General features: G+C 39.1%; 1 protein-coding gene across 5 annotated transcripts in view; it reads right to left on the bottom strand.

The window, feature by feature from the left end:
• PARVB (parvin beta) overlaps positions 1-13,522 on the bottom strand; it is a 66,871-nt gene that overhangs the window by 21,732 nt on the left and 31,617 nt on the right. For all 5 annotated transcript variants that reach the window (XM_080639198.1, XM_080639197.1, XM_080639199.1 and 2 more), the window contains exons 4-6: positions 8,004-8,106; positions 4,616-4,756; positions 3,649-3,764 (exon numbers count right to left, since the gene is read on the bottom strand). In XM_080639198.1, coding sequence (XP_080495324.1) covers positions 3,649-3,764; positions 4,616-4,756; positions 8,004-8,106 — 360 coding nt within the window. The remainder of the gene's footprint in view (positions 1-3,648; positions 3,765-4,615; positions 4,757-8,003; positions 8,107-13,522) is intronic.

Below are 13,522 nucleotides of genomic sequence, written 5' to 3'. Positions count from 1 at the left end.
TGACCTTTCAGTCTGCAACTGAGACTAAAAAGGAATTACTGTAATAATACCTCACATCTCCCAGCAGCAACAAGGTGGGACATGCTGCCATTTTAATAATGAGGAGGAGGAAAGCTAAGTGCAAAAGATAGCAATTCCTGAGCCCTGTAAAAATAACCAATAGTGAACCCTAAGAACAATTTTTACACTTACTCCTGAGAATGTTTTTGTTTTCCTGAATTAGGGTATTTGTTCACCATGCAAGTTTATGTTTCAAATATCAGGCAGTAGTTAGTTGGAAGAAAAATCTCAGGATTTTCAGTTCTCACTGGAAGCACGCACTGAAACCACAGAGTTCCTCTCCTCCCTGCCCTCAGTAAAGAGGACTGGAACAACAGGCACATGCTGAGTGACACCAGTATTAAAACATGTATCATCTTAGATGCTTAACTCAGCACTTGGAGTAGCTATTAACAGTTTCTTAATTAGAAGATCCATCTAACCCTTGCTCTGCCAGAATACTTCATGTATAACTTGGACGTGAAGGGTTTTGTAACCTTTTGGGTTACAAAATTTTCTATTTCACACAAAAAACAACAAGAAAAACAATTCTGGACATGGATTTCAAAAAGGTTTGAAAATAACTAGGTTTCAGGAACCCTACATTTGCAAGGGCCTACCTCATGGTGTCCATTATAAAATAACATAAACAAAAGTGGGAGTTAGTCTTGCAGTTGTTCTGGGTAATACTGGCAGACAGATAGATAGGTAAAGGTTCTTCCTGGCAAGGAAGATAAAGCAGAATGTCCTCTCCAAACAACTTAACTATTTTTAATTAAAATATAGCACCTCAGGAAAGTCTCGGTCTGTCAAGATGCTAAAGAAAAGGAAGAATTTAAGGGAAGGGCAGAATAACCATCAGTCTGTGGAGATCTTGATAAATATTTTCCATGTAGTACAGTGCTGTCATAATATTCATATATATATGAATATATTAATATTTGTATTACCTGGCTTTATGGAGCAGAACACTAAAAATTAGAGAAGGAAAAGCGCACACTTACCCAAGCTAATAAGGTGTTCTGCTGGGGCTATGGAAATGCACACAACTTGGCTAAGCAGTAACATGCTCAAACAGTATGACCCTCTTATTTTCATAGTGGAAGCACAGCCTTTCTGGGCAAGAAGCACCTTGTGCATCTGCACAGCCTGAGGACAGCTCAACAAAGTTGATAATGATAATCATAAGTGCCAAAGTCATCCATGAAAGTGAGATTTAACTAGTTTAGAAAATTTCAGTGTGGGTGTGCTTTTCACAATACTCCCACAATATCTTGCAAGGTTTTCTTGATGCTTCTGCAAAGCTTACAAAGCAGTCATTTAACAAACTGTTGATTAATCCCCTTAAACACATACTGAAGCAAGAAGAGGCATTTAAACTAAAACCTCTCAGAACAGACACCTTATGTTAATCTGATGCAGTCTGACAGAATCCTAATCATTATTGGGATCTGTAATAAGAGATCATTTAACAGTGAATTGATAATAATAATAATCTTCTTAATAGTTTTCTTACTTGGATATGGAACAATATTAACCTCATTACCATTCTTCTGTTTGTCACTAGTAAAACAAAGGCTAAATAAAATCCATTTAAAGAGATCTGTTACTGAACTAGCATGTAATTTTAGACTAGACAACGAACGCTGAACTACAAAAATTCAATTTACCAAATTGTAAGGCCAAGTTATTGTTCCAGAAGAAACATGCTTCAAGTTTATACTGTGCTTGGTTTCCATTTAAATAAGCAAAGCTGAAGAGTTGCAAGCTTTTCCTACCAGTGGGATAGGGGGACTGAAACAAGCCTCCTCTTGCATGCAGCCAGCTGAGGTAGGCTCACAGCCAGCAGTTGCCAAACTATCTCCAGGACTCCAGCCTCGAGGTCCAAGAGCAAGAGCTTACAGGCCCTTGAGCTTAAATTAACTCTCATTGTACCATTGCTCTGACATCTTCAGGCACTCCCTTGGAGACACAGGTGTTGCTCTTTTTCTCTTTCCCTAGTTTCTATCACCCTTTACTTCATCCTGTCTTCACCTCAGCCTTGTCTAGTCTCAAGATGCAGGGACTCTGGTGAACCAGATGCTCTCAGTAGGTGCCTTCTCTATATGCTTCCAACAGGAAAAGATGTTAAAACACCTTTTCCACAGCCTTCCCTCTGATACAGAGGTGGAGGGTCATGGAGCTTCTACTAAGGACAAGGAAAGGGAAGCTCTACCTCTTTACCTAAGGTTTTTTTCTGACTTATCAGTTACAGAGGACATGTCACTACTGGGCAGAAGGACATTTCTAGCATCAGGGTGTCAGAGGACTGTTGATCACCTTATATTTGCATTTTCTTCCTTACTTTTCCAAGACAGTCAAAAGAAATTTAAAAATAAATTAGTCTCCTGTTTACATTCATGTTACTTTATACCTAACTCACTGTTCTCAACATGAAAGAATTACAGCAACCTGAAAACAGTTCAAAATCACCTCTCAAAGATAACACATGCATTCATTGTGAGCCAGGGACTATTCATCAATTACACATTTACATCACACTCTGTACCTCTAGAGCATTCAGGCAGGCAGCCTGGCAAACACATTCAAATGGAAAGCAAATGAGGCTTGCCTAATCAACCGCAGCGCTACCACATCTTGTAAGGGGATCCACATTTGCAAAATGGAGTCCCAGATCACTTCTCTTTCCTGTTCTTGAAAGGAAACCTACTGCAGCCTGACAGCTCTAACAGTAAATGGCATGTACAGAAAGCACTTCCACAGCCTGCTGCCAGCTGAGCCTGCCTTGCAACAGCAGCACTAAGCATCACAGCAAACAGTCATGGCATGATCAGGGTGCCAGCTGGAACAGCTCTGCCTGGTGTTTCAACAGCTGTTGAGAGGAGCTGGGTTCACATGCTACAGATCATACTGCACAGGAGCTTCAGCTGGAATAAAAGGCAACATAAAAAGCAAGAGTACACATGCTCCAAAAGTACAGTCTTTGTAGAGTGAAAGGAAATGGTCAACAACAAGCAGAGAAAGGAACAACTAGAGCAATATCTAAGGCAGGAGGCAAGAACTCAGGATGCCTTGGGTCTGATGTCCATATCTAAGGAAAGCTAACAAAAACACAAGGCTGTGAAAGAAATGATGAAAGTTTATTAGCCTGCCAAGGAAAACAACATGTCAAAGTCTACATGATAAGTCACTGGGGAAAACCATCAGTAACAGGCTTCCCAGACTAGGGAGATTCTACATGCTGAAACTCCTTTCCCTGCTGTTTGTGGTTCAATGGCTTCTCTACAAAAAATGCATGGTCAAAATCATTTAATTAAGTGCCAGAAATTGCAGACACAACTCCCTCTTCAACAAAATCCCATCACGTATTTTTAGCTTGATATTGCAGTAGCAAATGGTGGTCCCAAAAATACTCAAGATATAGTGTTCTGGGGACACATACGCACACCAAAAATGCATTCCTAGGACTGGCACTCACTGAATAACTGGGACACGAATTTTCTAAATTACAAGAGATCTGGGGAATGGATGAGAGCAGCCCAGTAACGCAAAAACAGAGTAAGATTCAATGATTGTTCTGATCCATTTTTCTTCTGAACTCATACTCACCCGCACGACTACCACTTGTACAGACACGTGTTCAGGCAGTCGAATGGGAGCCCGGAAATGCATTGCCAAAGCTACCAGAAGATGAAGAATGGAAATCAGATTCTTGCCATGGATTGCTGCAGGGGACAAGGAAAACAAAGCAAATAAAAGAATACTGAGGCCTTATTTTAAACAGCTCTGGGAAAAAGGCAGGAAAGGCAGTGAAAAATGCCTTTGGTGAACAGTCTTTTTTTTTTTTTCTTTATCCTTCTTCCTCTTTTTCCTATATTAACAAAGCCTCCTCTATAATTTTACAGGTAGCAAAGCTGAGATTCAACCTTCCTCTTAGGTTACACGCCTAACTTACAAGTCCAAATGCTTCAGCTCCCTCTTTAGTCAATGAAGATGGGCAGACCCAACCACTTGCTTTCCACTGCACTGGAGAATACTGGAGTATACTGCTTTTAGCAGACTTCCAAAGTGTTAGGACAAGCTCTCCTGGCTGTAAGAGATGAACCCCCCTCACTACCTAGGTAAAGGCATTTCTCAAATTCCATTCTCACTTTTGGACTGTAACATACTTGAACAGGCTGTCAGAAGCTGCATCCTCCAGCAGCATGCAGGATCCTTTTATTCACACTGTGGTGGCCTGAAGGATTAGACCACCCTCTAGTACTCGAATGACTAACATATTTCTCATATCTGTAGGGATTCAAACTCAGGGAGCAAACAAAAAACTTTCTAGTGAAAGCATATCCTTAAAGAAACAAATTACTTTTCCATTATAGCCACGTCCATCTGTCCTTAAACAAAGACCACAGAAGAAGGCACCAGTTACAGTCCATACATGGGTGTGGTAACACCCTCTATGCAAATAAACAAATACTTTGAGAGAACACACTGCATCACAGAGAATATGATCAACCTATTGATTATCATACCCTCCTTGCCTGTGAAGCTGAGACAGAAAGCATAACAGAGCCCTTACAGTCAACGTTCCACTTGATTGTCCAGCCATGGGGTCGGAGTAAATCGTGGACAGCTTCCAGGACTGTCTGCAACTTTTGTTTCTGACCAATTTCAGATTGCGTCACTTCTGCCACATTGAGTTTACGGTCGGCCAATTTTTCTGTATTCATAAAAAAGCATAACAAGAAGAACATGCAAAATCTGATTAAACAAAGGCTTGGGTGGGAATAACAAGCACAGAGCACTGGGCAGAGCTGGGCTCTGCTATAAATTTTCCAAGCAAATGATTTTCCTCAGAAAGCAGAATAGCTGAAAGCGAGCCTTTCATCAAAGTGTGTCAATTCCAATAAAACCTCTGATAGAAAACTAGTAAGGTCTGGCAGAACATGCTCATCCATCAGGTGTTAAAAATATATAGCAACTTTCAGACAGGCACCAAGTCAGTAACAGTATTTATCGTACCACCCGTTTTCTTTGCCTGCTGAAAAGCATTTGGCACAACACAGCCTCCTCTACACAAGGAATCTGCACAAGTTTAATGGACTTTTCTGAAAAAAAAAAAAAAAAAAGCTAATTAAGGACAAAAAGGAGGAAATATTGTGTGAACATGTACTTCAGCCTTGTAACATTTATTTCAGGTTAGCTGAAGGTATGAATTTAAGCTAAAGCAAACTTTGCCTCCTCAAACCATCAAGAGTCATAGACTCACATGACCCACAGATTTGTACTGGCTTAGTGGAACTAATTTAAAGAAAGAAGTATGTTGGCACAATCTTGTCATGGTGTTATGACATTGTCACATCAGGGTTGATTATTTCCAAAACTGAACTAATGCAGGAAATTTTGTAAAATGCCATTTCTAAAATCTGAATTCTGTTTCTGTAATGTAATTTTTTTTGCCAAAGTCGTTCTTCTCTCCCTCTGCACTGTGGCCCTTGCCAAAGACACAAGAACTGAATTTCTCAAAAAAAAAAAAAAAAAAAAAAAAAAAGGAAGAAGAAAGAGAGCTGAGGTAGGTGGGGTAGAGGCCTCCAGCCACCACAGCAATGGGAACAGCTGATCTCTTTTCTCTCTTTGCCCTGGGGAGAAAAAAAAAGGCCAAACTCACTCTGTTGCTGGGAGTAGGAGGTCAGGACTGGTTGAACTTACTCCAATTATATAATACTGGTCCAGACTTTGGAGCAAAAAAACCCCTCAGACTACAGCAAAACTGTTTTCACAAAATGGGATGGGCATCAACTCTAAAGATTCTTCCAGAAACATTTCAGACTTGTCAAAATCCATTATTCCAATAATGGAACTATTTCTGCTCCTAAATTCAAGAATAGTGTCTTCTGGACCTTTTACCTAGTTGAAGAAGACATATATATCCATTTTTTTAAAAATGACAAATACTGAAGTACTTTAATAATTCAAACAGAACAGATTTGCAAGTTATTAACTCCCAAATACTTTGACCATTTTGACTGTTTCTATCGATCTACAGTAGGAAATTTTTATCCATGTCTCAATAGTATTAATGGGAAAAACTTTCATTAGCCAAGATGTCTCCGGGTCTTTCTTAAACTGACTACCAAATCATGCAACTATTATTGTAAATTATTTCAGATGTTTTAAAAAAACTGTACAAGGTTCATTTCCTGGTCATGTGTTATGGCTATTCTGAGCCCAGGTTAGCTGTCAGTCAGCAAGCAGAAATCTTCCTTCCACCCTGCCATCATGTGTGTCAAGACACTCCAGTCTCTCTGAGTGGCACTACTTGCACCTCGATAAAATGAACTAAACAAGAAGCTCCACCTCAATCAGTCAGAAAGCCATTTCCTCATCTCTTACTCCAAATTGCTTCAAAATAATCCCACTGACAAGCTGATCAAGTCAAATCTTCTTGAAACACACAAGGAATGCTATTACTTGAAGTTTAACAACTCTACTTCATTTGTCTTGCCTGCAGGCAACAGAAGACTTGCACAACAGAGGGCTGACTTAATTCTAAGGCCTCAAGCACCAGGAGCACCACCACAAGCATGAAGACAGCAGAATAATGATAGATTCAGTTATGTAAGTCTTGCTGAAGAAACCAAGACACTATTGAAGAACAACACAAGACTGCGGCCTAGTTGTGATAGTTTCAGGTCAGGGGAGAATCATTTGCTCTCCAGAGGCCCAACAGGAAGAAAATGAGGAAAAGCCATTCCAGCTGGAGTCTCAGGCTGCAAAAGCTGGAGTCTCAGGTTGCAAAATGTTCATGCCCACCTTTCCACCTGCAAGATATCTCAAGTCCAACTGAGCTACAGATGTATGTATGTACAACTCCTTCACAGGGAGCATAAGAAAGCAGTGAAAGCTGTGAAAAATGGCTACAGTGAAATGCACAACTGATGTTGAAACAGCAGTGTCTACGTGTTAAGAAGTACAACTGTACTCACACAAATACTCCTCAGCTAAAATTAACTCTACACCCCTGCTCCCCACCATGTCTGGAGGGTCCCAGCTGCCGTCTGACCACACAGTGTTAAAAACACTCTTGTTTTATTCCTCAAGTTACTTTTGAGGAGTTTCAATTGTGCACAAAGTTAAGTGCTGTTAACCAATTTTAAGTTTGTGAATGTTCACCAAAACACTCCAAATCATTTTTTAAGGTGCATATGCAGAAAATTCAGTAAGCAGCATCTGTTAGCACCAGTGGAATTACCACCACTAGGTCCTCTTGCCCCACACTCTGACACAAACATCCCACATTCCAGCCCACTCTTGAAATTACGTCATAAATAAACTGAGAGCAGTCTGACTGTCTCCAAGACAGAGTGTGGAATTACAATGGCACTTGAAGCTTCAAGTCTCTCTGCTTACTAAAAGCACCCCCATAAATCACTGCATCATCATAAGGTTTTCTCTATTGTGCTTCTTGCATGAACACACATATTGCAAAGATGTAAGGGGGTTACAAAATCACAATTGCTTAACTATGTATATCCTTTCATGAATCATTTGTACGTAAGTGCCTGCTGCCATGCATTCGCTTTTTCATATTTATTCCCTTAAAAGTAATTGTCTCAGGACCTCAAAAAAGCTCTCAGCCCAAAAGCTTTCAGAAGCAAATTATGCAGACAAAATGTTGGACCACATGGCTTCTTCTTGGTTCCCCACTGTAAACACAAATCTCTTCACCTTTTTTCTGCCATCTCTTCATCTTTTTTCAGCTGTCTGGACTATACTCAGTCCATGAAAAAGAATACCTAGGAATCATCTGGATTTCCTCCCCTTTCAGCAGACAGCCTGAGAAGAATAGACAGAGAAGCTGACGCTGTAGCTATCAGTGAAACGAACTATACTTGGTAAGATGGCAAGTTACTGCACAGACCTGCTGTCTTCAGTCTTTGAGGCCACCTTCTCTTGTGTGAACTCACCTAGCAGCTTTTGCAGCACCTGCCCATCATAAAGGTCCTCTTCAAGCTGTTTGACAATGATTCTCTCCTCCACCAGCACATCATTAATCCAGTCAATTAGAACCTGAAAATACAGAAAGAGGAGGCAAATGTCTAAAAGCCATTGAAATGTGTTCCTTCCATTCAAAGCAGTAATGAGGAATATAAAATAGAGCCAGAGTAACAATACTGTTGCATTTCCAAACTACAGAGAAATAACACAAAGAGATGCTTTTGCTCTATTGGTTTTAATTCGGGTCTTGAAGCATGGCAATTTTAATGCCCTCTATTTTTCCTCATTAAAATGTCTCCAGACTGCACCAATTCTAAAGCAAGCAGCAACTAACAGCTCTACAACAGTAACATTTGCTAGTATCTACGTTCTCTAGGTCTTACCTGTTTTACACGAGCTATAGACCTGCCAATAGATGTTCCATGCTCCCACCACGACCTCTAGCCTGAATGGACGTGAGTGGGGTCCCAGAAAGAAGAGCTTCAAAAGGGAAAAGACTGAATGCTCCTAGTAACAGGAGTTAAACAGACCCATTAGCTAGATCCCTGCCATTAGCAACAAGATAAGGCATTTACCTTAAACTATTGCAAAATATGGAAGTCTGGAATTAAAATTTTGGTCAAGTGGGCCTGATAACCATTCAACAACATATACAGTAGTCCCCATATGCTGACTACTGTAGCTATAAAGATCAATCACCTGTAAAACAGGAATGAATATAAAGAACCTTTAAAAAAAAAAGGAACTGAATTAAGTTTTCCAGGTGCCAAAGATAATAATTTCCAAACAGTTACAGGAAAAACAGCCTTGACTGTTTGAAGTTGGCATTAATGCTTTCCTCCAATTTATTATTTGGAAAATCAACTTACTTCCACAAAAATACTATTGTTCTGTGTTAAATCCTGCTAAATCCTTGTTTCTGTAAGAGTAATGCAATCACGGACATGCAAAATCCATTCATTAGAGCTACCTGAAGCAATAAGCCTCGTTTAAAAATTCTACATTTTTAATTTCATATAAATTTGTGGATTCTTTAAATTCACTTTCTGATTAGATCCCACACTTCTGCCTCTTATCAGCAGTCATGATGACTATGAAAGTTTGAGGGGTTTAATATATAAGAGATTGTGAAACAAAAGCAAATAAAGAAAATATAGATGGGCTAGCACACCCACCTTGGCAATCCTATGAAACACAAGCATTTGAATATGTTGGTCACAAGGGCATTTAGGTAATTCAGCCTGGCTACTGAGGTTCATTGAATACACAAACCTCAAGTAAGTTTTGCTAGGCTTAGTGTCCACAAAGCAGTTTACAAACCAAACATGAAATAATACAGCTTCATGTACCTGTAATCTGTATCTTCAGTACTTCCATAAGCATGCTGAAAATGTGCAGGGCTGAAACTCTGCTCTAAAAATAGTGTAAGTAAGTGGAAAATTTTAACTGGGAAATATGGCAAGTCATGGAAAGTAAGGATCAGTATCAACACTCATGTATGTAAATCACTTTTGCCCTATACACTGCTGAGAGGAATTAAAAATCTCAATAATAAAAATTACTCCTCTAAAGAGCTTTCTTTCAAAATAAAGCTTTTCTGATAAGTTATTCACCAGTCAGTACCAGCTACTTGTATCAAAATTGGTCTTCCCTAGAGCAGGCAAAGGCACAGTGCCCCTGGAAACCATCTTGCTTCTGTGCCACACAGGCTGATAGATGATAGATAGATAGACAGATAGATAGATAGATAGATAGATCACATGGGCAGACAAAAATGTCAAGACAATTGCTCTTCCTGCATTTCATCCTCTAGCAGTTCTCAGGATGCCTATTCAGAAGCCTCTGGACCAGCTAAACTCCCCCTGCCCAGTCATTCTCCTCTAGGTTTAAAGCTAGGGTTTTCCAAAAATTGCAACATGTCAGCTATCATCTGGCATAGGGCATCAAACCTTTGGGATTCCTTTGAAAACCCAAACCAAAATTAGCTCATCAGAATTATATCCAGCAGAAGTTAAATGCAAGAAGATGCAGCCTAAATAAAAACAGTCAACAGAGCTCTGCTCTGAAGGTGGGAACAGAGAGAAAACTCCAATCAGCTATTCTTGTCTCTTTCAATCCGTTTCACGGGACAGAAGGATGTTTATGGTGAAGGGCTGGAGAGAGACATTAGACAAGTAAGTGAAGGATTCCCACAGCTGTAAGACAATGAGAAAAGGGATACCATCTTTCACCTTGAAAACTGTTCACCTGTGATACAGAAAAGTGAGTCTCTAAGGTGACTGCCCAATTCCAAAATTATACAAGTTTGACACACACAGACACCAACAGAAAAACAACTGAAGAAATCAAAGTCATAGAAGATTTAGGCCTTCCAAGAGAATTACAGAGCAGACTTCCAAAAATTATCTGAAGTTCATCTGAAATAATAATTTTATAATCAGATTCCACTATAGTCCCTCTAGGAAGAGGCCTGATTTCCAGAAATCCTCAGAAACTTTGTTAAAGGAAGACTCAGGATGCTAAACTGTGTCTAAAAACAAAATACGTTTGAAATCATTAACAGACATTCTATTTTGTCTGTCCTGCGCTGAACGGCATTGAAGTCAGAATCTAGAAAATGCCAAGGAATTATAAAGAAAAATCTGGAAGTACCTTCTAATGTAGGAGCCAACATCCCACTTCCAAGAATGTAGATGTACAGGAATCACAAAGAGGCTTTGGGTACAGGGCATTAAAAAAGGAAATACTTACACTATGTGTTACTTAAATGTTTCAGAGAAATTTAGCAGTGAAAGAATTTGAGGAAAAAAAAGACAAAACATAAAAGAGATACAAATTAAACCAGGTCTAGCCACAGTTATTTTATTATTTTAATAGTTCAGTACCTGAGTGAAAGAAAAATATCCCAAAGAACATTCTAGCTTTTCAGTACTCAGACTACAACTCTAGCTCTGCTAGAAAAGATTAATTTGAGATTTATATTTAAAAAATAAATAAAATTCAAGTGGGTTTTGTTTTGTAGGGTTTTTTCTTAACAGCCCTTGAAGACTGACAAGTGCTGTAATTAAAAAACAACCAGCCAAACCTCCAAAATCTGCTGTCCCATCTCGTGATTTCTCGATTATGTCTTAACTAGGAGCCTGGAAAAATCTTTCTGCACACGATTTTTATCTTTTTGGTTTTTCATTTTACAAGGGAACTAAAGAACCGTAATGCTTATTGAAATGACAAACATGTAGAAATACTCTCTGACTCTCTACTCACAGAAAGTCAGCTCTCTGATTCTTTGTAGTTGCCCCTTCAGGCAAAGACTGAAGTAGAAAATATTCAATTACCTGAATGGCTAAAAAAATTAAACAGCTTGATACAGGCACAGAGTACCTGGGAGAAGCAGACAAGTTGCATAGAGCTCTTCCTGTGCATGAAAATAAACCTGACTTCAACCTGCCCATTCTCACATTCCTGTCTTCATTCCTTTAGTTCTGTGCCTGCACTTCATACATCTGCAGTTCAATATTGCCTTTTAAGGTTGGGCTACATTTGCTGCATTAAATAACAGGTGTAAAAAACAATGGAGGACTGAGGAAGTGCTCTACTGCAAAGCCTGTTCTCCCAGTTCCAGCCCTAATACCATGCCTCTCCTTACACACAATGGCTGGTGAAGCTACCACAAGAGATCACATGTAGCTAAAAATCTTCAGTGTACCTGAGACTTGTTCAGTGCTTGAGACTACAAAGCATCATGCAGGTACATGGAAATGTTTGTTACATTACATAATTTGTCATATATTTCATAAAAAGCTGCTTTTCTTTGTATTTTCTATGCTTTTCTATAGTATTGGGGATTAGCAGCATCATTTTAAAACTTTAATACAATATCCCCATGTCCCCAAAAACACACCTGTCCTTTCAAGCATATCCATCCATACTCACATAAAACATCTCTGAATTGTGTCAAATGCTCAGACGCATGCATTTGTAGTTGTAAAAATTCCAGTGGTGTTTTAAATTCTGACACATCGATTTATCATATCACTTTTAGGGCAAACGTATATGTCTGCTTAAATCAGCCATGTTGCATTATTAAACGCTGAGCTGAAAACTGAAATTCACCATAAGGCAGACAGCTGAAACAAAAGAGTGCTAGAAATCTTGAAGGAAAGATGAGTCTGTCTGTCCAACTTTTTTTTAGTTCATGCAACATGGGCTTTTACATCAAACTTCCCCAGCTCAGTGAAGGGATTTTGTTCTGCTTCCATGTTAGTGAGGCACATTCAAAGTTAACCTGCAGAGTTCAAAGGTGTAATGACCCCAGAGTCACCATTATACAGTAATGAAAAAAATGAAAAACAAAATACATGAACACATCTGGCTCAATGGGAAAACAGGAAGCTCAGTCACCAAAAGCAGCAAAGAAAGAAAACCCTGATTTCCATGACCTTTTTACTCCTGACTTCTGGGAGAATTAGGAAGCAGAGATCAAAGGTATGAAAGCTTAACTGGCTTCAGGGTTGAGCATGGAAATTAATATTAAAGATTCATAATTCAGCCTAGAATCTATTGACTAAGCACAACGCACTGGCAGCCTGTAAACAAAGAGAAGGCAAAAGCAGACCACGGAGCATTTAGGAAGCACACTTTCACATTGAAACCTTACCAAAAGGACAGTGGCTTTATTTTGGTTTCCTCTTTACCAGTGAATTTAAAAAAGCCATAAAATTAAACATGCAAAAAGGTAATAATTTCTACGACAGTGAATGACTTTACTACAAAATGAGAATGTTTATGCATTTCAGGCAGTATCTAGACCAGCAGTGTTTGGATCTGCATTAAGTTTAGATGAGGCTTTAAAAGCAAAGTTGTTGCAGTGTCACCTGATCTTACAGAAGTCCCTACAGGGAGGGAAAGCATCTTGCAACTATGACTTGCTCCCTTTTCTAAGGCAAGGTGCTTTCAGATGGGACCCAACTCCTGCAAGCTGCTGTTCTAAAATTTTTGATTCAATTAGTAAAAGCTCTTCCTCATACTTTTCCTACCAAAATACATTAGAAAACCCTAGGAAATCTGCCACTTCTGTGAAATGTTAAAATATATTTTCAAAGTCTCTAGCTAAATTCCTACAGCCTATTAACACTAATTATATTTAGGATGACAACCAGCAATGAAGCTTTTGAAACTTTTACCTGTCAGCCATATCTGAACCATAAAGGGGGGGAAAACATTCCTTCCACCTACAATACACCTTCCAATACACAAAGAAACATACATGAACAATCAGGAAAGGACACATAGATCAGTCTCCTTTTGTTGTTATTAAGTATTCAAAAGACAGCTAGAAGGAATCCCAAACACTTTAAAATTACTGACATGAACCAACCAAGGAACTTTATATATTAATGGAAACTGAATTTTACACAGATTCACACTAACATATAGACTAGAAACCTGACTCTGAAGTATAAAAGAAGCAGCAATAAATCACAAGACA

The sequence above is a fragment of the Psittacula echo genome (assembly GCF_963264785.1).
Source record: "Psittacula echo genome assembly, chromosome: 1".
NCBI lineage: Eukaryota > Metazoa > Chordata > Aves > Psittaciformes > Psittacidae > Psittacula > Psittacula echo.
Note: the sequence above shows the minus strand (reverse complement) of the source record. Positions and strands in the feature narration are given on the sequence as shown.